Source organism: Quercus robur, chromosome 1, assembly GCF_932294415.1.
Source record: "Quercus robur chromosome 1, dhQueRobu3.1, whole genome shotgun sequence".
NCBI classification, from domain to species: Eukaryota; Viridiplantae; Streptophyta; class Magnoliopsida; order Fagales; family Fagaceae; genus Quercus; species Quercus robur.
In genome coordinates, this window is record NC_065534.1 from 11,027,347 (window position 1) to 11,052,304 (window position 24,958).

General features: G+C 36.1%; 2 protein-coding genes across 3 annotated transcripts in view; both read left to right on the plus strand.

Moving 5' to 3' along the window:
- Positions 1-24,958, plus strand: part of LOC126720533 (disease resistance protein Roq1-like) — a 101,573-nt gene that overhangs the window by 38,789 nt on the left and 37,826 nt on the right. The window lies entirely within an intron of this gene.
- The window catches only part of LOC126720609 (disease resistance protein Roq1-like), a 45,904-nt gene that overhangs the window by 20,099 nt on the left and 847 nt on the right, over positions 1-24,958 (plus strand). Inside the window, exons 2-11 of one of the 2 annotated variants that reach the window (XM_050423239.1) lie at positions 14,434-14,874; positions 19,505-20,603; positions 20,700-21,008; positions 21,094-21,885; positions 22,000-22,787; positions 23,153-23,288; positions 23,432-23,644; positions 23,865-23,980; positions 24,166-24,256; positions 24,352-24,682. In XM_050423239.1, coding sequence (XP_050279196.1) covers positions 14,434-14,874; positions 19,505-20,603; positions 20,700-21,008; positions 21,094-21,885; positions 22,000-22,662 — 3,304 coding nt within the window. In that variant the 3' untranslated portion in view covers positions 22,663-22,787; positions 23,153-23,288; positions 23,432-23,644; ... (1 more) ...; positions 24,166-24,256; positions 24,352-24,682. The remainder of the gene's footprint in view (positions 1-14,433; positions 14,875-19,504; positions 20,604-20,699; positions 21,009-21,093; positions 21,886-21,999; positions 22,788-23,152; positions 23,289-23,431; positions 23,645-23,864; positions 23,981-24,165; positions 24,257-24,351; positions 24,683-24,958) is intronic. The other variant, XM_050423250.1, reaches the window with a different exon arrangement.

Consider the following 24,958-nt stretch of genomic DNA (forward strand, 5'->3'; position numbering starts at 1 on the left):
AGCCTGCCTGAGATATATAATGGGTCCGTTTGGATTGAACTTATTGTTGCTGAAACTGAAAATTGAAAACTGAAAACACTGTAGCAAAATAATTTTTAAAAGTGTAAATAGTATCGTGAGACTAATTTTTAATATTTTTTTTATGAATAAAGTAACTGTGGGTCTCATAAACAGTACTGCTACAGTACCATTACAGTACTGCTACAGTACCGCTACAGTGTTATTTGTCCCCCTCCTTTCTGCAAAATGCGTGAAATGAAAAAAAAAAAAAGAAAAAAAGAAAAAAAGAAGGAACACAGATGCCAGACGCAAGTTTCAGCCGAATCCAAACGGCACCAATATATTAACTGTAGTTACTTGTGTGATTGTAAAAGAAAATAAAGACTCATTCAAAGTCGAAATTGGATATGGATAGGGCATTAATATTGTAGCTATAGTACTTTTGTCTCTGGCAAACCCTCATTGTTTGCAAGTAAGACAGTACAACCGTGTGAGTTGTGGCATATGGCATTTCAATTCAAACTGCATGCCACTTGATCTCCTCTTGGCAATTTCTTTAAGCTAACCACAGTGAAAATGAGAGTGCATGAATCTGGAGCGACAGAAGCCAGCCAGGTCGGTATTCAAGTTGGCAATGCGTGTGCACTGCGACAGTTGCAAATGCAGATTGCAATGCATGTTGAGTTGCAAACATTATTTTTTTGTTTTGCCTGGTGCATATAATAGGCACGCAACGTGAGGTTTTTTTGAGGAAAAATTTTACTGTTCTCGTGGTGAATCACATCACTTGCCCCATATCGAGGTTTACTCTCACTATTTTACATTGAAAGGTTAAAAATTTAAAGTCTCTTGCATTTAATCCGATGACAACACACCATTGACTTGGATTTGTAATGTATGAAATGCAGGAAGTGCAGCTTAACTCATATAAATATATTTTATGGTTTTTTTGAAGGAAAATTTTAAAACACATATAGTGTTAATTTAATCAAGGGGTTTTAAACTACGAGTATAATGTTTGAGGTGTTGTTTGGAAGAATGAAAAATTGTGGAGCTCCATCCTTTGTTGTATACTCTATTGGGTGTCTGCACACAAATTGGTCTTCCTTACGTCACTAGTATTGCCTAGTCTGTTTTCAAATTCAGTAAACTAGGTTGTGTTTGGAAAATGTGAATTTAAATTTTTAGAGTTGCTGTGGACTTAGCGACTCCAAAGGATGTATAATTTTATTTAATTCTTGTATTGAAAATTGAATCAAGTCTTTGTTAAGACGTTCATAGACCTTAACCCCACAAAAAGAAAAAAAAGAAAGAAAAAAAAAAAGGTGATGGTAATGGTAGCCCTTCATGTTCCACTTGCCATAATTTCTGTATGCTTATATTGGACAGTAGCTGATAGCATTTCCATAACTACCTTCTTCCTCATCTAAAAAGGAAAAACAAAAAGAGAAAATGTCTTGTCTGGTGATGGCTTTAAGAAGTTATTTGGATCCAGAACTGCTAAAGGTTTAAATTTCAATAGAAGCAAATTGTAATTGCTTTTCGCTGCAAAAAATTTAACTATCTGAAGATTGTACTGCTGTGCTTCTGTTATGTATCTGGTGTTAACAGAGGCTTATTCTGTTATTAGCTGTTTAGTGGCTTTTGGGGCCTTATGTAACACAGTTATCATTATTTTCTTTCCATCATTTAAAAAATATATATATATATATATATATATATTAATGTATGCAATAATGTATTATGCCTTTACACATTTTCAGAACTAACTGTAACTTACTAATCATGATAGGTTCATCACTTTTTACTACCACGACTTTACATGTTTTTCAACCTAAATGTAAATTAAGAACTTATAATAAAAAATACATGTAATACAAAAAAGTTTCAAATAGAGATACCATTTATTTATTTATAGTTTATACTCATCTGAAAAAAAGAAAAAAAGAAAAAAAAAGAAAAAAAAAAGAAAAAAAAAAACTCATACGTCGTTACTGTATTCATATTTGTAATTTTGTATGCTAATGTAGTATTCAAGGTCAGATTGAAGGATTCAGTTCCACGCATACTTAGAGAATCGTATGTCATTTAATAAACTTCAAGAGGTAAAGATAATAAACACCCACTTTGGTCCAATCTGGCCCATTTTGATCAATTTGGTTTAATTTCATCCAATTCGGTCCATTTGGTCCACTTTAGTCCATTTGCTTAACTTCGGTCCATTTTGGGTGACTATAAGTATAAAATAAAAATAAATAAAGCTATTATCTTTATCTCTTAAAGGTGAAGAAAATACTACACTCTCTCATATTTTCTTCTAAAAAAAAAGGTGTCTATGCTATCTCTCTCTCTAGATTTTTAATTCTTTCTTGCAACATTATTTTAGGTTGATGAATTTTTATGTTTTTTAATATCACTACTTTGGGTTGATGTGTTCTAGTGTTGTATTATTGTGCCTTTTGAGTTTCCCACAAGTCCTCTCTCTTCCTCTTATAAGTTTGGTTTGTTCTTTTTTTGAGTTAATCATTCATTTGTTTGAAAGTGAGAATTTGAGTTTATACAAAATACAATCTACATGGCTGAAGAGGGTGAAAATCTAGGATGACGAATCTTCATGAAAAGGGCTTGACGGACCCATGTCCATGGGCCTGTAAAGGGCAAGCCCAACTTGTGCAAAGGTTTGTTATGAATAGATCCTGCATAAACAGATACAACAGGAATGGGCCTTGTGCCCATATGGCAGCCAGAAACCCTAGATGGGAAATACTTGCGACACACACTAAACCACCATAGAATCCCAAGGTAAATAGAATCCTAGCACAAAGAGGATTCCGGAAGATACGCGCGTTCATAAAGATCTTCTCTACAAGGAAAAGTCTTGTCCATCACGCTAGGGTCTATTCAAGAGGATTCCTATAAGGAAAGGACTTGTACACTAAGGAAGAGATGTCAACCTTCTACTACTATAAAAGCCTCAATACCCTCACAAACTGAGGTACGCGTAATTTACCCTTCTCTAGCACTCTAGAGTTGTGAGAATAGTTTTAACTTGACCTTCGGAGGGTATTTGGTCGGCACCACACCGGTGCTCTCTGTTAGGTCTTCTCCTTTCACTGTGCAGGTATCGTTACGAGCATGCGAAGATCGTGTGGCTCACTGGTGATATTTACGGCATCATCAATGGCTATGTATTTAAATGTGCCTATCAATCATTTGAGTAATATCAATTGCAATTGATGATGCCGTAAATATCACCAGTGAGCCACACGATCTTCGCACGCTCGTAACGATATCTACACAGTGAAGGGAGAAGACCTAACAGAGAGTACCGGTGTGGTGCCGGCCATATATCCTCCGAAGGTCAAGTTAGAACTATTCTCACAATTCTAGAGTGCTAGAGAAGGGAAAATTATGTGTCCCTCGGTTTGTGAAGGTATTGTGGTTTTTATAGTAGTAGAAGGTTGATATTTCTTCCTTGGTGTTGAAGTCCTTTCCTTATAGTAATCCTCTTGAATAGTTCCTAGCGTGATGGACAAGATTTTTCCTTGTAGTGAAGATCTTTATGAATGCACGTATCTTCCGGAATCCTCTTTGTGCTAGGATTCTATTTACCTTGGGATTCTATGGTGGTTTAGTGTGTGTCACAAGTATTTCCCATCTAGGGTTTTTGGCTGCCATGTGGGCGCATGGCCATTCTTGTTGTATCTGTTTACGTAGGATCTATTCATAATAGACCTTTGCACAAGTTGGGCTTGCCCTCTACCGGCCCATGGACATGGGTCTATCAGGCCCTTTTTATGAAGATCCGTCATCCTAGATTTTTACCCTCTTCAGTTGCCCCCTCACCCCATGGGTTCATCATCTTTGAGTGGAAGGACCCGTGGGGTGACGGTTTCAAGGTTTCGAGGATGACGGTTCAAAGGCTTGTGGGTTGATGATTTCAATATGGACGCCGTGACCTGTGCACATCCCTAACAGGTTGTCCGGAAGCCATTTATGACGCATGACATGCGTTGCTCTTTCATTGGATTTTATCTCGGATCGAAGCGTCGCTTTGTCTTCCGTGCACTTCCTCTATAAATATCACACCCTTCCTTTCTCATTTCTCCATTTTTTGCTGAAACACCTTGTCAGAGCGCAACCGTCAACCTTGTCAGAGACCACTCCATTCAGTAGTTGTATCCATCATTAACACACTTCTTCCGTTCAGTTACTAAATTGGTAAGTACTCTCTTTTTCACAAGTCTCTTTTTCCTTTTGATACTCTTCATTTTCCTAGACTTTATACACCCGTCATCCCTTCTAGACCTGTCAGAGTCTTAGGTTTTGTCGTCACGTGTAGGCAATGTCTATTGCATCAAGTAACCAGTCAGTTGTCCATGACGGGGCGGATTACGAGGAAGTATTCTTGTTCGGTCACAAAGAACAAGAGAGTCCAAATGAAGAGAGGAGTCCGTTCGCCTCTTCCTCATCCTCAACAAATGAGGATATGGAGATGGCCGTCCCATAGGAAGTTTCTAATGACGACAAGGAACAACCAGTAAAGTCCGTCGTAGGTGCTGATGGACTTAAGGAGTTCATCATGCTACCGGAGTGGACGGTGCATAATTTTAGGTCCACCATTAAGGAAAAATACTTCAACACTCTTAGGGCCAATTTCCAAATTCTAGATAACATCCTTATCCGTCTACCCTATATGTCAGAGAAATGCTATTATGAAGGGTTAGAAGGTGTTGGGGTGTACGAACAAATGCTAAAGGCAGGACTTAGGTTTCCACTAAGTTCCCTTCACCGTGAGCTTCTCAAGCAGCTGGGTTTGTCCGTCATTAATAAGTGAGGAGATTTGAACAAATGACAATACCTGTTCGGGGACAAGCATAAACTTTGCTGAGGCAGCTTTTGCTAGATGGTCGGCGCATTCGTTTTCCCCCCTTGGGATTTGAACGAATCTGACCTCGAGGCCATTGATTCGATTCTTCACTTCTTCTAGATACCTCTTCATCCCTTCATTCTTACACTCGTAGCCATCATTAATTTGACTTGTTACTACCTATGAGTCACAATGCACGACCACGTTTTCAGCACCTACAGCCTTTGCGAGGTCTAGCCCTGCTACCAAGGCTTCATATTCGGCCTCATTGTTGGTCGTGGGAAAATCCAGTCAAATCATGCACTCAATCTTATCCCCCTCCAGGGTTTTGATTACCACATCAGCCCCTCCTGCTCGTCTATTGGAAGATTCGTCGTTATAAATATTCCACTGTCGCGTCTCCTCTGCCTCCTGGCCGTCTCTGAGGGTGAATTCGGCAATGAAGTCAGCCACTACTTGCCCTTTTATAGCCATTCGTGGGCGGTACTGTATATCAAACTCGCTAAGCTCCACTGCCTATAAAGCCATTCGTCTTGCAGCCTCGGGGCTACTCATAGCTCTTCTCAGGGGCTTGTCCGTCAGGACAACGATGGTATGTGCTTGGAAGTACGGCTTGAGTTTTCGCGTTGCGGTTATCAAGGCGAAGGCCAACTTCTCCATCTGATTGTACCTCTTTTCTGTTCCTCGGAGTGCTCGGCTTGTAAAGTAGACTAGTCTCTGAGATCCGTCTTCCTCTCTCACCAAAGTTGTGCTAACAGCGACCTGTGAAACTGCTAGGTATAGGTAGAGTTCTTCTCTTGGCTTGGATGGACTGAGCAATGGGGGAGATGAAAGATATGCCTTTAAGTTTTCAAACGCCATCTGGCATTCGTCCGTCCACTCAAACGATTTTCTCAAAGTACAGAAGAAAGGTAGACATTTATCCATTACTTTCGAGACAAACTTGTTCAGGGCCGCGATTTTGCCATTCAAGCTTTGCACCACCTTGACAGTCTTCGGTGGTTCTAACTCCATTATGACCCGTATCTTCTCCAAGTTAACCTCTATACCTCTTTGGGATACCATGAAACCCAAGAATTTCCTTGCCGGCACTCCGAATGCGCACTTGTTTGGATTCAGCTTCATGTTATATAACCGGAGTGTGTCAAAGGTCTCTCAAAGGTCGTCTAGGTGATCATCTTCGTGCAGGCTCTTCACTAGCATGTCATCAACGTAAACTTACACATTCCTCCTAATCTGGTGTGCAAACATCTTGTTCATTAATCTCTGGTATGTCACCCCAGCATTTTTTAGTCCGAATGGCATCACCTTGTAGCAGAACAGTCCCTGGTTGGTAACAAAAGAGGTTCTCTCTTGATCAGCTTCTTCCATTTTAATTTGGTTATAGCCCAAGAAAGCGTCTATGAAGCTTAAAAGCTGGTGTCTTGCAGTTGAATCCACCAGAGTATCTATCCGTGGGAGTGGATAGTTGTCCTTAGGGCAAGCCTTGTTGAGGTCCATGAAGTCTACGCACATCCTCATTTTTCGTTGGCCTTTTTAACCATGACCATGTTTGCCAACCAATCGGGGTTGTACACTTCTCGGATGAAATCTGCCTCAAGCAACTTTCGAACTTCCTCGGCTATTGCTTTGTCCCGCTCCTGAGCGAATAGTCGTTTCTTCTGCTGGATTGGGGAAAATGAGGGCAATACATTCAACCTGTGAACTATGATCGAGGAGTCGATTCCTGGCATGTCTTCGTGACTCCAGGTGAACACGTCTTGATTGTCTCTTAGGAACGCTGTGAGCGCTTGGCGTACCGGCCAACTTGCGAGTGTACCCATTCTGGTCGTCCGTTTTGGCCTTGAGTCATCAAGGATCACTTCTTCTAATTCTTCCACAGGCTCCGTTACTGCCCGTTGTTCTCCTATGCATATTGTTTGTAGATGATCTTCCATCTCTACCATAGCAATATAGTATTCTCGCGCTGCCACCTGATTTCCACGTAGTTCTCCTACTCCATAATCTGTAGGGAATTTGATCATTAAATGGTAGGTTGAAGTTACAACTTTCCATTAGTTGAGGGTAGGTCGTCTGAGAATGGCATTGTAAACGGACGAGCAGTCGACCACCAGGAATGTTACTTCCTTAATGATTTGCTAGGGGTAATCACCCACCATTACAGACAACGTGACGGCGCCGATGGGGAACACTCTCGTCCTTTCGAAACCAACTAGAGGGGCATTAATCGGGACCAACTGTTCTTTATCAATCCTTATCTACTAAAAAGCCGGGTAATATAGGATGTCTGCCAAACTGCCATGTTGTAATCTCCTACCCTTAGGCTGACAACAAGCGCGTCGTCATGTGGGTGGTGTAGCCTCCGAGCATCTTCTTCTAAGAATCAGATGATAGGGTTGTCGATCCGTGCCATCTTGGGTACTGTGTCCATAAGCTGGATGTTTTGGACTGTTCTCAGGTAGGTCTTCCGGGCTTTTTTGGACGACCCAGAAGTTGCCGTGCCCCTTACGATCATCCTTATGTCTCCAATGGGCGGCCTTGGGCGCTCATTCTCCCGTCGCAGGGCCTGCTCTTGAGGTGGATCCATTTTTTCCTTACTAACGAACCTCTGTAGCTTCCCCTATCTTATAAGGGTCTCTATCTGCTGTTTTAGATCATAGCAATCAGTTGTGTCGTGCCCATGGTCTTGATGGAAACAACAGTACTTATCCCTCGGCCTCTTCTTGGGATCCCCCTTCAACTTGCTGGGGAACGTCAGGGCTCCTTCATCTTTGATCTGCATTAAGACTTGATCTATTGGGGCAGTTAATGAGGTGAAACTTGTGAACCTCCCAGTGGAGGGTTTGGAGCGTCTATCATCCCGTCGGTCTCCGGTCCTAGCCACCTTTCGCCCCCCATCCTACCGTGTGTCCTCCTATCTCTCCCTTTTTCTGGGCTTATTGTCGCGGGCCAGCAGTGCGTCTTCGGCGTTCATATATTTGGTGGCTCTGTAAAGCACATCTGACATGGTCTTTGGATCATTCTTGTATAGAGAAAATAGGAACTTACCCTTTCATAACCCATTAGTGAATGCTGCTACAACTATCTTGTCATCTGCTTCGTCAATTGAAAGGGCCTCCTTGTTGAAATGGGTTATGTAGGATCTCAGCGTCTCATCCTCCCGTTACTTAATGTTCATCAAACATGCAGTAGACTTCTTGTATCTGTGCCCTCCAATGAAGTGTGAAGTGAATTGGGCACTCAACTCCTTAAAAGTAAGTACTGATAGAGTTTGGCATTAACAGACTAAACCAAATTCTAGCAACACCCTTCAGCGTTGTAGGGAAGGCCCTACACATGATTTCGTTTGCAACTCCTTGAAGGTGCATCAAGGTCTTGAAGGTCTCTAGGTGATCTAGAGGGTCCTTGACTCCGTCGTAACTGTCTATCTGTGGCATGCAGAATTTATGCGGCAGAGGGAAGCAATTGACGGAGGCAATGAATGGTGAGTCGGTTCGGTTGACTAGGTCGTCAAGATCGTTGGATACTCGTCCCTTGAAGGCGTTCATCATAACTTCCATCTGCTCATTCATTGCCTGCATCTCCACGACAATAGGTGGTAGAGCCGTATCCATGAGGGTTGGGAGGCTCGTGTTTTGTCGCTCCAGTTTGCTTGGGGCGTTACTACCCTCCGGTCTCTCCTGGTTCCTGCGATCAGCACTGGCCCCTTCTTGATCTTCCTTTTGGTTTCCCATCACCGCGTTCTTCTGTCGCAGCTATTCCTTTAGGGTCTGATTTTGTTTGGTGAGGCGCTCCATTGTTGCCATAAGGGTTAGGACCTGTCTCTCCAGGGCAAAAGGTTGTGGCTCGTCTTCCTGAATGTTGTTGGTTGTCGCCATTGAGCGTGTAAGTACCATGCAGCTCTTTGTCCGGGTAGTGTTTGTATGGCGTACAAGTTGCAGTCGTTGTTTCCCAAGTTGTAGTCGTTGTTTCCCATAGACAGCGCCGACTGATAATGCTGTAAATATTACCAGTGAGCCACACAATCTTCGCACGCTCATAACGATACCTGCACAGTGAAGGGAAAAGACCTAACAGAGAGCACTAGTGTGGTGCTGGCCAAATACCTTCCGAAGGTCAAGTTAGAACTATTCTCATAACTCTAGAGTGCTAGAGAAGGGTAAATTATGCGTCCTTCTGTTTGTGAGGGTATTGGGGCTTTTATAGTAGTAGAAGGTAGACATCTCTTCCTTGGTGTAGAAGTCCTTTCCTTATAGGAATCCTCTTGAATAGACCCTAGCGTGATGGATAAGACTTTTCCTTGTAGAGAAGATCTTTATGAACGCGCGTATCTTTTGGAATCCTCTTTGTGCTAGGATTCTATTTACCTTGGGATTCTATAGTGGTTTAGTGTGTGTCACAAGTATTTCCCATATAGGGTTTTTGGCTACCATGTGGGCGCATGGCCCATTCCTGTTGTATCTATTAACGCAGGATCTATTCATAACAGACCTTTGCACAAGTTGGGCTTGCCCTCTACCGGCCCATGGATATGGGTCCGTCAAGCCCTTTTCATGAAGATTCTTCATCCTAGATTTTTACCCTCTTTAGTAATTATGTGATAAGTTTTGATTATTATGATAATCTCCTTAAGAGAATTTTGAATTTTAAAACTAAAAATTTTAGTTTTACCAAAAGAAATTAAGAAAATATAATAACTTGAGGTGCGTGGGACGGGAGATTGCATGCACCGAAGGTAGGACTGTCCACGGATCAGGTTTGTTCCCAACCCGAACTTGTCTCGAAAACCTTAGGTAGGGAAAAAAGTAACCCGAAACTGACCAAGAAGACTTGTCAGATTGGCCAATTCGGGTCTTGTCGGGTATGGGTTGTATTTGTTGGTTTTAGGTTTTGTTAACGAGGCCGATATTTGGCTGGATCCATTGAGATTTGGCATAGATTTTGTCGGATAACAAGAGAGAGAGAGAGAGAGAGAGAGAGAGAGAGAGAGAGAGAGAGAGAGAGAGATGGTGTTACCATGAAAGACCTTCAGTCGGTTCGGTTTTCGTTGGGTTTCAAAACCCAAAACCGCCACTTGACTCGTACCCTTCGGGCTTTTAGTCAAAGACCCATTACCGACCGTGGGTTGGTCTTGGTTCAAGTGGCATCGGGTCGGTCAGTTCTAGGAGTTATTGGTGGCTATGGACAGCCTTAACCGAAGGAATAGTTAGATACTCAAAGAGCTTTGAATACCCTCATTTATATATATATATATATATATATATAAGAAAATATAATTCATAATAACAAGAGTTAGAAGAATATGAACCACTTTACAAAATAATAATATCAATAAAAAATACAAAAAATGATAAAATTATATATTTGTGAAAAGAGATAGAAATTACTTTTATAAATTATTTAATTTTTAGAGAAACGAATTATGTAGGATAAAATTTAGAGAATGAATAATATATTATACCTTATTTCAAAATAATTATATATTTCCACGAATCACACAAGTCTCTAACTACTTATCTCCAAGATCATTGAGACCAACTCACATATTGGCACTGCATCTACTTAATTGCCATACCAATGTCCTTTATAGTGGGCATGTGAAGAAAACCAACAAGCTGGTGATTTGAAATAGTTTTGAAGAAGGGGGAGAGAGGGACAACGAATCATATGTGGCTCATAGTAGGAAGCAATCTGCCAATCTCAATGAATATTTAAGCCCTCCATTTTTTTATACTAGTTAATGTCTCGCGCGATGCTCGAATACTTTATAATTCCATTTGAAATTATTTTTATGTATATTAAAACATTCATATTATATAATACTTATTTTGTTGTATAATATTTTTGTTTGCCCACAATATTGTTGAATGCTTTGAAACTTGATTTTTTTAATTCATATTTTATTTTTAAAAAGTTGTCTAACACTATAAGACTCTATTTTTTTAAGTAATAAATTAGACTTTATTAAAATCTACAATTAAGAATTTAAAGTATAAAATATTTTTATATCCTAAAATTACATAAATTTAAGCAACCTCCCAAACACTTCTTTAACCACTCATTCTTACACACAACCAAATATGAAAATCCCAATCTCAAACACCCAATTTATTATCTCAATGAAATGAAGGAAATCATTTGTAAGTATTAGTATAAAGAGAACGAGATTAAACAAAGAGAAATTGGCTAAAAGCACCTTCATTTATCAAATTTTAATATTGGCTTTAGTTGGAAATCTGTATCCTTAAAAATTTTAAAATATATATAATAAAAAAAAACACAAAAAAACTTTGAAATCATCATCAATTTTTATTTTTATCACTATAGCTCATACTGCACAAAATAGCAAAAAAAAAAAAAAAAAAAAAAAACACTACAAAGAAACCTATTAATTATGAGTTCTATAACAAAACAAAAAATAGCCAACTTCATAAATAATCAATTAGAAGGTTTATTTTTATTTTTCTTTATTTTAAAAACAAAATATATTTACGACTTTTCCACACCAAAATCCCACACACCCAAAGACTCATAGCCATTTGCAACCTTTACAAAATCCACAACATTTGACATCAATATCAAACCCGTAAGCTTTCATCACTAAATAAAAAATGCAAGTCTCTTTTTTTGGTCATTGCCTACTCATACAGGTAAGGATAAAATGGTACAACAATGTTTGAGTTTTGTAGGTGTTGTTGAAAAGTTGAAGGTACATGACATTATTCTTGGTTTGGGTGTATTTGAGATATATGAGATGTCATGAAAGGCTGTAGGCCTGTGTATATAAAGGAGTAGAAACTTGTGAAAAGGGTGAACGAAAATGCAAAGAGTTTTTTTGTGTAAGAGAGAAAAAAAGTCTTGAAATATTGAACAAAAGGAAATAAAAAGTCCCTATTTTAAAATTTATTTCTAATGTCGCTTATGAGTGTTTACTTCTTTTTTTAAAGGGAGCACCACATAACAAAACATCATACTCTTTTATATATATATATATATATATATATATATATTCAAATCCTCTTAAGATATTTTGGTTTACGAATAGTGTCCGCATAAAGCAAATATTTAACAAGGCTATTGTTATTGGGTGTTGTTCAACAACCATTAAGATTGAATTGGTTTCTCAAAAAAAAAAAAAAAATTAAGATTGAATTTTTTATTAATAAAGTATTGTGGCTTTAAGCATGATAAAGCAACACTTAAGTGTTATAGATTCATAGGTTCAGTTAGTTCAATTGGTAAAATTTTTAATGTTTGAATAAAAGATTTAGGATCCAATCCCCCTGCCTACACCAAAAACTGATTAATGTTTTTGTTTGATGATAAAGAGTTATTATCAGAAACAAATGCTTTAGATTAGAAACCTTTAAAAAAAAGTGTCATGGACTCATGGAGCATAAAAAATCACTCATTTTACAACAGGACCCAAATACCCCCCTTTTTTTAAGTTATTTCTTCCTTTTTTCCTTTACTAACATTATCAACTTGGTTATGGACTTTACTTTTCCAGATGTACAAAACAACCACCCAAATGCCCCAAATTTCAATACCAAGCCTAATTGTCAAGCTTTTTCACATCCCAAATTCAACCCAGTCACAAAAGCAACCCAGATACAACCAAAAATAGAGGAAGAAAAAGTAGAAAAAAGGTAAAGAGAGCAAGGGGAGGCCGACAGCTACCAAATCGGTATTTATCGTTTAGCTATAAGGGTAGGGCCGGTTGCTTACGTATAGCCCATGCACATGCGAAGACTAGTTTCTCAAAAAAAAAAAAAAAAAAAATACATGCGAAGACTTCCCACATGATGCTTGCTGATGCATTTGGTTCTGGACAGAAGCTAATTAGACAAAAGCTAATTAGAAATGATATGTTCAATATTTTTACAATAAATTTTAAATAGTTGATTTTTACAGGTTTTTAATTGTTATTAGTGGGACAAAAAAAGTATTTAATTTTTAAGTATTATTTTAATTTTTAAATGCAAAATTACTTATTAATTTTTTGTAATTTTGTTCTATTAACATTTGTTTTTTAATTGGTAACATGATAGGACTAATCCACTTATTTTTTTTTTAAAAAAAAAACTACCATCCACAAAACAATGTACTTACAATATTCTTCTTTTATTTCTACAGAGTTTGTCTTCTTCTTTCTACAACTTTCCTTTGTTGTACTCAAATATTTCTTTAATAGAATAAAACATATTTCACATTAAAAGAATGTTATGTACTCAAATATTTGTACACATTTTCAAATAACATTTGCCATTTTTTGTGTACCAACTCAACTGTCGTAAAAAATGTTATGCTTTTATGTGTGTGTAGTGTTTTTTTTTTTTTTTTTTTTTTTTTTTTGGAGAAGTGCAACATTCTTTGTGTTAAGTTTTTATTAGGTCTAATTTAAATCTATCATTGAAATGACTTTTATGTCAATTAATAACAGTCAATAACAACCTGTCACTTAAGATTTATTGTAAAAGTATTGTAAAAATATGTTAGATGTAGCATTTATTTCTTCTTCTTTTTTTCCTTTTTTTTTTATTCAATAAAAAATTATCATTTTATTTATTGAATAATATTTGTTCATAATTTAATACAATCTCAATGAAATAAGTCATAACCTCATTGGGACCTTATGTAACATGACCTCATTGACCGCCTCATTTGCCTAGAGCCCGCCCTAGATACTTGTTCCCATTGACAACCAATATATTACGTTTAATTTAAGTAGTTGTTGGAAGATACCTGGAAGACGAGGCTGCTTCATTCGTCTCTCATTTAAAACATCAGCAATGAGCCAACAATATTGAATATTCCTCCACACGTGATTTTCTTCCAATAAGATTGTTGTTTGTATTTTAAAAAGGTATGGCTGCTTCCTACTCTGTTTCTTACTTCATTCATTGCTACGATGTTTCCTTTTAGTGAAAGAGTCGACGAGTGGACAGCGAACACCCACTTCAACATTATTTACACGCTCTGCTATTGACTGGAAGATGGTCACTGACTGAGGCCACTTGCAAATATATATACATATATTTTTTTTTTGGCTGAATAGGCCGCGCACAAATTGATTAAGTAGAAAAAATTATTACTCTGTGTCTCACTTTTCTCTTCCGGTTGATTTTCTCTCTCTCTCTCTCTCTCTCTCTCTTCCTCTCTACACAATGAATTTTCTTCCTCTCTCTTCCTTCAACCAAGATCTACTCCTTCACAGATGACCCAAAGTCAACTTTAGAGAGAGAGCTCCGATCTGTGAGCTTCGTTTCTCAAAGATAAATTTGCTCTCATCTGTAAGTCTTAGTATCAATATTTTTCATGCACGTGATTGCAAGCAGACGATGCATAAATACACCAGTGCTCTGTGCTCAGTCTGTCACTAACAAACAGTCAAACACTCCATCCAGGTCCAGTGCTCTGCTTTCTTCTTCCCTAACCTTTCGTGCATCAACTCTTTAAAACTAGTTGAATAGTTTTTTTTTTAATAGCAATTATATGGGCACAGAAAACGCCTCCTCCTCCTCATGTTTTCCTTCTTTTTCTTCTATTGTGCCTGGATGGAGGTACGAATACCACGTCTTTATCAGTTTTAGAGGCTCCGACACGTGCAAAAAATTTACAAGCCATCTATACGAAGCATTGAAACGGAATGGCATAACCACATTTAGGGACGATGAAAGTCTCGAGAGAGGAGAATTCATCTCCCCAGAGCTCATAAGAGCAATTGAAGAATCGAGATTTGCTGTCGTCATTTTCTCTAAAAACTACGCTTCATTGACTTGGTGCTTGACTGAACTAGCAAAGATTGTCGAGTGCATGGACAAGAAGAAGCTGACGGTTCTGCCTGTTTTTTATGATGTGGATCCTAGTGATGTGCGCAAACGGAGGGGGACTTTTGCAGAAGCTTTTGCAAAACATCTCAACGATAACAATGAGAATGTGCAAACTTGGAAAGATGTTGTGACAAAAGTTGCTGGTATCTCTGGATGGGATTTACGGGATGAGTAAGATTTTATTTTTTTTGTTTACCATTTTTCCTGATTTTATTTATAGATACTTTCTGTTGAATGTTTTTAAGACAAAAATATCATTTTAGTCTCTAGATTTTGAGTTTATTGTTAATTTGGTCTATATATTTTGGTAGCAGACAATTTGATTTTTAACGTCAAATCACAACTTTTCTTACATTTTCTTTCACTTTCTTGGTAACCAAACATCAAGACACAATTCAAATTTACCAATATCTAACTTTGATAAATACATATATCAATTTAGCAATTAAAAAAAACCCAGATTTGGACTTGACTATAAATTAAAAATAACAAGGATCAAATTGACTTCAAGTTGAAAAAAAATAGGAACCAATTTAACTGTTTCCAAAATGTAGAAACTAAATTGATTACAAATTAAAATCGACTGTTATCAAAATTTAGGGACAAATTAACTATAGCCCCAAAACATAGGTACCAAAATAGTATTTATTTCGCCTATTTTTAACTACCATAAAAATTGAGAGATACACAATTAAGAAATACTATTGTACTTACTTAAAAAAAATGCTTATGTGAAGTTGAAAAATCTCATGAATTTTTATTTATTTATTTATAAACCTCATGAAATGTAGTGTTTCTATTTTATGAAACTTGATCATTTTGAGAAAAATAACCATGTCTTTAATTTTTTGAGGTTGGAAATTATGAATTATATGTGACACGTTTTAATTTAAATTTTCTCGAATAGTAGGGGCATTGAAAATTATGGAACATAAAATTGAAAAAAAAAAGTTATTTGAGAAATATTTTTTGAGACTCATAAAAGAGTAGATGATAAATTTCAACTATGTTAATCCTCTTGAGAATTTAAAATATATATATATATATATATATATATATATATATATATATTTGGCCAGAGTGTGAAAAAGTAGAATTATGGAAAAAACAACATTCCTATTGTTAAGTGAGAACAATGATGTCAATTGAGGTTGGTGTTCCTATTGTATGATGGAGATACAATAATACCACAATTTAATTTAATATTATCTTTTGTGCCAAGGTACTCAAGTAGACACTTAAATTTGTGCCTGAAAAAATTTGAGAATGTGTAGACATTCATATTATACAATTGTGGTATAATGATGCCAAGTTTTGTAAAATTATTGAGTCCCTTATTCTTGTGAAATTATGAACATTTTTTTTGTTCCTAAAAGTGGTTCCTAGTAATTAGAGACTATTAACTAGGTGTGTTCACCAAATCGCTCAAACAACACGACCACACCCAAAATGTAAAACTGTATGCGGTGCGATGTGCATTTTATGATAATAAACCTCACACAACTACACTGCACTGCACTGTACCCCCATATATATATACATACATACATACATATATAAATATATAAATATATATATATATATATATTTTACGTTAAATATATATTAAAATTTTAATATTATATGAATTAAGTGGCCAATCCAGCATTAGCGCATTCATGTTTCACGTTAAAAACGACTTCATTTTGATTAAATACAAAATCAAAAGTTCAAAACCTCATTCATTTCTCCTCACACACTCACCAATTTCTCCCAAAACCCTCTCACTCTCAGTAGGCATGACTTGTGTATATGGACACAATTATGGACCTTATGGTTGTTGTTTGTTAAGCATTTTTGTGTTACATGTTATATTTGTTTAACATGTATAATTGTGTGTGGTACTTTTTGTTTACTGTTAATTTGTCTTGGATTTTTTTTTGTCTTGAATATATTTGTATTAAGTTTTTTGTTACACAAGTTTTATATTTCTTTGACACTTATTGTCATATTGTTGTGGTTATTAATCGTAAACTAAAAATTAACCTTGACATTTTGAAAAATGTACTATCCTAAAACTAGCCAAACCGCACATTGTACACTACACATGTGATTGCAAAATTGAGGTGTGGTGCAAACCGTACGATGATGGTTTTTGCCAAACTGCATCACAAAGTGCTATGCTAAAAATGACCCAAAACTGCACCAAACACCCCTACTACTACCTAGATGCTAATAGATTTACATCTCTTGCCATATGTATATGAGTTGAGAAATGATGAAAAAATAATAAGAAGTTCGCAAACAGTTATCCACAAAGGGCAAGAGTGATTTTAAAAAAGTTGAGCATAAAAAAAAAGAGTTAGTGGTACAAAAATTATAATTTTTTTGCAATTGTTAATACCATTATAATCTAGACCTTTTGTGTCAAGTTGTGTATGAGAAGAAAAACTCTCTAGCTATAACCATATGTCTAAATGAACATCGAGGAGAAAAGAAAAATAAATTGTCTATGAGGACACCTTACATAGGATTGGAGATCCCAAGAACTAAGTTCAAGGGAAAAACAAATCATAGAATAGTTTGAATAATATACACTTAATTTAGTTTTTAAGTACAAGTACTCTTTGTCACTCCTTATGGTGTAAGTGTTGTATCTCGTAACGTCATAAAGGATGAGTTTTTCTATTAAAATGAAAAAACTCTTAATGTGGTCTATAGCTCTTGTGAATGGGATCTTGGAGTTACGTTAGTATCCTTGATAGATCTACTTAAGTGAGCATGGAAGTGAGGCTGCTTATTATGAAAGCTGGGATCAAGCACAAGGCTGTAATGTGCGGGCTTAGAAGCTCGTGGCAGAGTACTGAAATATTATATGTGTGATGAAATGTCTTAATGTCACTATTGGCTTTAAAATAACATTGTTGAAGCACTAAGTGAGGTTTCAAGTCTAACACTCTCATTATGCATATTATTCTATCTTGAGTCTTGACCTAGAAAATTTGTATATATATTTTACATACATTTTTATAAAAGTAAGTGGAGGACTATTGGAATATTTTTATAAAAATTATTATATAATCCGAATTAAATGGCCAATTAAGAGAAAAAAAATAAGATCAGCTTTTTATTGATGCACTTTACGTTTTCTTTCCTATTCCTAAATTGAAATATAAATAGTAATTAACTAATTATATTCCTTTTGATATCAATTATGAGTTGAACGTTGGCATTAGTGACTTTAAAATCTTTCCTTGTCAAACATATTCTTGCCCAACGTTTTATACTCTGTTTAGATTGAGGGGGAGTAGAGGGGAAGGAGGGGGTATGATTTAATTTACCATGTTGGGATGTTTGTTTTATGATTGATTAATAGTTAATACTGATTATATCTTAGAATTCATTTCCACAAATAACAAGTTCTAATGTTCTATACATGAATAACGTTACTAATATTTATATGACTTTTTAGGGCATGTTTGGTAGACTGTAATAGACACTGTAATGTAATAGTTATTCCTATGGTTTAGCTATTCAATAGTTTGGTTATACTTTTATTACAGGGAATAGTCATTCCTTATGAATAGTTATTCTTTAAAATGAGGAATAACTATTCATCTCTAAAAAGGTTGTAATAGCTATTCCTTAGTAGATATAATAATTTCTAACATTAATATATTTTCAAATAAATAAACTTTCCATATCCACCTAACAATTATGGAAATAAAAAATCATCAAAAAATAACTCATCTCTCTAAAATTTAAAATATATTATTTTCTAGGAAATATATTTGTATGAATGAGATATTTCCTAAAATAGATCATAAGTTTTATTCTAATGTTACAACTCACAACCAAACTAATGAATAGATTTAGTTATTCCATTACAGCACCTTTTATTCTTGGTAATAAAGATTATCATTCCTGTTGTAATCCACATTCAGTGTACCAAATGTACCCTTAATGTTTTGATTTGTGAGGATAGTCAGAGGCAGAGCAATTGAAAAGAGGAAAAACGGGAAGTCATTTATAAACTCATTATAAAGAATTTTAAATGGAATAGATTCATTACAATATTATAAGAGGATCCCATGCCCGGCCATAGGTGTTGAGAAGAGAGAAAAATATCAGTTTTTGTTACTGATTTTTCACGCAACATCAAATTGTTAAATTTCTTGCTCAATCAATATTCTCTTCTTTAGAAATAATATTATTGTTGAGTGCTTCTTATCCTATAAGTGGTAAAAGTTTGTGAGGATAATTAATAATTTAATTATATTGTGGGGTGGCCCGCATATTTGTTAGTCTACTAAATGGTGTGTATTGTCTCAAAAGAACAATCTAGTCCACATCTCAACTCCACCACCTCAAACTCATGAAATTGACGATATTTTATTTTTCTTGTAATAAGATATTACAATGCACACCAACTAGGTAATATCTTTTTTATTTGTTCTCTAATTAGTGAAATATCATTGTCTAAATAATTGTTCTATAAATTATGCGATGTATTTTATATGTTAATTTATGTTCCTAGTAACAACACTTTCTTTACTTGGCCACATGACAACTTTCTTTGTCCCTTGTAGATTTGGACTTTGTTTTAATTTAGGAGTATTATTTTGAGAGAAGAATCGGACTTTGGTTGAAGAACATTGCATGTATAGTTTGTGCCATGGATATATTATACACTTTTAGAGTTCCCTTTTTTTAACTAACAAAGCTAAGATTGTACTTTTGCTGAATGTTTTGTCCCTAAATTAATGTATCTAGCTCAGCTGCCTCATCAAAACTAACTATTATTCTGCTATATTCTTTGCAGGAGTGAATCATCAGTTATCGATAATATCATTCAAAGGATATCCCTTGAATTGGATCACAAATTCTCATTTGTTTTCGAGCACCTTGTTGGAATGGATTCCCGTGTGAAGGAAATGTTGGATTTATGCACGTGTGAAGGGTTGGATTGTGCCCACTTTGTTGGGATTTGTGGGATGGGTGGAATTGGCAAAACAACTCTTGCCCAAGAAATTTATGGTAGAATTTATAGTGGCTTTGAAGCTTGTAGCTTTCTTGAAAATGTGAGGGAAGATACTAAAAGTAAAGGTTTAGTTTCTTTGCAAAAAATACTTCTTTCGAAGATCTTCATAGGAACTAAAATAAATATACATGATTTGTATGAAGGAATTAATGTCATAGGCACTAGACTACACAATAAAAAGGTTCTTATTGTTCTTGATGATGTGAATGAAGAAAAACAACTAGAAGCATTAGCAGGGAATGGTGGTTGGTTTGGTCCAGGAAGTATAATCATTGTAACAAGTAGAGATAGGCATTTGTTGAGAAGGCATGGAGTGAAACATATATATGAAGCTAAGGAGCTGAATAAAGATGAAGCTTTGAAAGTTTTTAGTTGGAAGGCTTTCAAGAAACCTCATCCAGAACACAATTATGTGGATTTGTCTATGGAATTTGTGAGATATGCTAATGGCCTTCCTTTAGCTCTTAAAGTTTTAGGTTCTTCATTGTTTGGTAGAACACCTGATGCATGGAGAAGTGCTCGAGATATACTAGTAGCAAACCCTAATAGAGGCATTATGAAAATACTTCAAGTAAGTTTATTTGGGCTAGAGGAAACACAGAGAGAATTGTTTTTAGATATTGCATGTTTCTTTAAAGGAGAGCAAGTATATCGCATAAGAGATACTTTAGAAAATTTAGGTCACTATCCTGACTACGATATGTATGTTCTTATGGACAAATCTCTCATAACCATTGCATCAGATGGAACTTTGACGATGCATGATTTGCTACAAGAAATGGGTCAAGACATTGTTCGTTGTGAATCCCCTAAAGAGCTTGGTAAACGTAGTAGGTTATGGTGTTACAAGGATGTCTTGCATGTATTGAAAAATAATACTGTAAGTTGACAAGTCTAAACTTGAATTTTGAGAAGTATATATATTATTCCAAATTCTATCAAGATTTTTCCTAATTTTATTGTTCTTGGTTTCTAGGGAACAGAGTTTGTTGAAGGTATAGTCCTAAAGATGCCTGTGGATAAAAATGAACCCTTAAGTGCCGAAGTCTTCTCAAAGATGAAAAATTTGAGATTTCTTAAAATTGGTTGTGAGGAACCTCTACAAGGCTTTTATAGAGTTCTTGTCCAACTTCCAAAAGGCCTAAGTTATCTTTCTAATGAGTTACGCATAATAGATTGGCATGGATATCCTTTAATATCCATGCCAACCAATTTCCAACCAATTAAACTTGTTGAATTGAGAATGCATTGTAGTGGCATAAAAAAATTATGGAAAGGAATTATGGTAAGATTTTCACTTATGCTAATTTGTATTTCCTTCATTTTCATTAAGGCTTGAGTTTGTCTAACTATTTATTGGTTTAAAACAGATATTAAACGAATTAAAGCTCGTTGACTTGAGTCACTCTCCAAAGTTAATTGAGATTCCGGACCTTAGTGGAGCCTTAAATCTTGAGAAAGTGATTTTTAAAAGTTGTACAAGACTATATAAGATTCATGCATCTGTTGGAGATCTCAAAAAGCTTATTCAATTGAATCTAAATGGTTGCAAAAACCTTTCAAGTCTTCCAAAGAACCTTGGAAATCTTGATGGCCTGGAGGAGCTAAACGTGAGTGGAACTGCTATAGAGCTATCTTTGTCCTTCAGTCGCTTCAAAAATCTCAAAAAACTATCTATTGGTGGATGTGCTCTTCCATTATCTAAACCATTCAAAAAGCTCTTCAATTTTCTTTTATTCCAAAGGAGTCCAGATCCCATGGGCATGTTAACGCAAACTTTATCAAGCTTATCCTTTTTGACATCTCTTAATCTAAGTTATTGCAATCTTCATACAGTCCCTGATGCTATTGGCTGCTGTTTGTCATCTTTAAATCATTTAAATCTAAGGGGAAATAAATTCGATTGCCTTCCTAAAAATATCATTCGATTATCAAATCTGGAGTCTCTTTTTTTGAGTGATTGCAAGGATCTACGATTACTGTCAGAGCTTCCATCAAATATTAGGTATTTTGAGGCAGAAGGTTGTACCTTGCTGGAAACATTACCTTTTACACCAGAAGATGTTTTCAGTCCCGATCTCTATCTTATTAACTGCGTCAAATTGATCGAGAATCAAAGTTTCGGTGACATGTTCTCAACAATGCTGGCACGTTACATTCAGGTATCTCTCTCTCTCTCTCTCTCTCTCTCTCTCTCTCTCTCTCTCTCTCTCTCTCTCTCTCTCTCTCTCTCTCTCTCTCGTGAAGTTCTAAACATCTTTATTTGTGTGTTTTAGAGTCCTTATGATTCAAGTTATCAAAATTTTATCATACCCGGAAGTGAAATTCCGAAATGGTTTAGCCATCAAAGTGAGGGGACTTCACTGAATCTACAAGGCCCTTCAGATATTACGGGAATCGCTGTGTGTGTTGTTTTTGCAATCCGCCCCTATCTTTCACTTCACCTTCCTCCTTCGGAATTTTATAGAGCTACACATAATATTGGTCTTTCCTGTGATGTCAATGGATATCGAATTCCAGTAAACTTAGGGGTTGGTCTTTCTGAACAATTTGGTAAGATTGAATCATGTCACCTTTGGATAAAATATTTTCCTCTGAAAAGGAAAAGGGGCAAGGAATTGAGTCAAATCGATGCTAATCGGTTGAGTCAGATTGATGTTAAACTTGAAATAAGCCCCATGGGTCCAGGCTTGGTGCTAACAAAATGGGGAGCCCGTTTGGTATACGAGCAAGACATTGAAGATCTCAAAGAAAAGATGCCTGGGTCCAGCAGCTGCAGCATCACTCCTTATGAGGATAATTTAGACGATTCAGCAACGGATACCAAAATTAAGCGAAGTCGTGATGACTTTGAAGGAGATGGGGCAGGACCTCGTGGAGAAGGTACCTCTAATGAAGTAGACGAGCCACAGCCAAAGCGGATACATACAACACCCTAATCTAATTGAAAATTGGATTGGGAATTTATGCACACAAGGACAAGGCGACTCTAATTGTGAGGAAGAGGAGTCCTAGTGACAATGGTAGCATTGATGACTCGGCAAGATTCTATCTTTGATTTTTTGTAAGTCATCATATTTCTCTCTCTTACCGATCTTGTTTGTTTGTAGCTGTATTTCTAATTATTTAAAAATTCATTGGCTTTTGCTTGCATATCTTTTTCTTTTTAACTTGTGACAAGGCCATACGAGGGCCATATGAGTTTAAGTAATTGGGTTTGGTTAATGTATGCCTTTATTTATTTAGTAATTTATTTTAGGTAATTTTTTTTTTTTTTTTTTTATAGAAATGAAAAAGTTAATCACTTGTTAAATTTTTAATAAAAAGTGTTCTAAAATAGTTTACTAAAGTATGCGCTAAGAAGTTTTCTAAAATGGTTTATCAATGTATAACATATGCTTAGTAATTTGTGATTCCTCTTTCTGCTAGTTGCCTTATATTGGGTACGAGGAAGTTTTTGGACTTCGTTGGAATGGAGAAACTGTGTCATACTCACATTGCTTGCTGACGGGAAAGCATGTACAACTATTGTATGGTAGTTATTTTTGTTCAATTGTGTTGGAGGGTAAATTCGGCACTCTTGTTGCTCTTTTTTTTTTTTTTTTTTTTAAATATTATTTACTACATTTTATTCTGATAGTTCAAAAATCTATTGTGAACCTATATGCTCTGTTCCTCCTGTTCTGTTGGTTGTGGCCATTCTACTAGGAACCTTCTCACTGTAGCATGATGGATATCTGTTTATCCATATTGTCCAGAGGATAGCACTACTTTCCTGTACGTACAAGTGACATTCCATGAACATGATCAGCTTTATAATCCTCTAAGATCATCTGCAGCCATTGATGTACAGATAGAATTGAGTCCACTCTGATATTCGAGGGTGAAGCAAACCACAATGCCCTTGCAAATGGATATTTGGTAAATAAGTGGCCCAATGTTTCTTCTCCTTCTTCACACATTACACATCCTGAATTGACAGTAATTTTTCTTTTAACAAGTTCAGTCCTAATGGGGGAGCCCATTGTGTAAAAGTCACCATCTTTCTCACTCTAAAGAATGTTGTTTATTTGTAGCTGTATATTTATATTTTCTTCTTAAATTCATTCGCATATGCTTGCATTTCTCTCTATTTAATCAGTTACAAGGGCCATTTTATTGGACTTTGTTGGTGAGGACAAATTGTCGCACTGCTAGCAGACAAGAAGATAGGTGCAACTGGTTGTGTGCTCATCATTTTAGTTCAATTATGGGAGGGTAAAATCCACACTCTTTTTAGTCTCTCTTTATAGTATTTATTACAATTTTCCATAGGAGAATGCAATAGATGCTTGCAATCCCAGTGTCGTTGTAAAATCAAATGGAAAGAAGAAATTGCAAAAATCTGCACTCTTGTTACTCTCGATGAGTATTATTAATTTCTTTCTGTAAAATATTTGTAGTTGAGGGATTATCTGCTATCAACTAAGTATTCATCTTTATTGAGGATTCGATTCTTAGAAATTTGCCAAGCTTGACAGTGCCGAATTGTGGGTTAGTCTTGTAAATTCCAACATGCTGATATGTAGAGTTTACCTTGTGGGTAATTCTCAGATTATTTTATTTCTTGTTTTTTGGAATCAGTGCAGTCACATTGAGGTTTCAGTTGTAAGCTACTTCCCACTTTTGATGGTGCTGAAGTGTGGGAGAGGTTTCTTATTCCCTCAAGAGCTTGAGGAGTTTGGGCAAACAATCATTGAGTGCTCTACTGATGAGCCTTCTCACAATATGGATTTCATCCATCAATCAGTAGCAACTGATACTCCAAATGATAAGCAAAAGAGTGAAGCTGGTTGCTCCTATGAGGACCTATATCCTGGAAGGTTGAGAAGACTTCTTTATCCGGAGCAGATCATTACAAATAACGTCTATTGTGAGGACCAACACCTTGGTAATCAACTCCACCAAAATGATTTAATGGTAATAAATGTGTGTATTTCCTAAGAAAGTACTATCAATCTCTCTCTCTCTCTCATTGGATTACATGCTTCTGTTTTACAGGACTTTGATTATTATATAATTCTTGTCAAATTCTAGAGTGTTTCGACCATTTTAGCGGTGTGCCACCTCAAAACCTTGCCTTAAGACACTTGCACCATCATGTACTACTCTGTAACCATACCTGTTTTAAACTGTAAAGAATACCATCAGCATGTCACCAATCGAGCTACAAAATAATTTTTTCCATCCCCCATA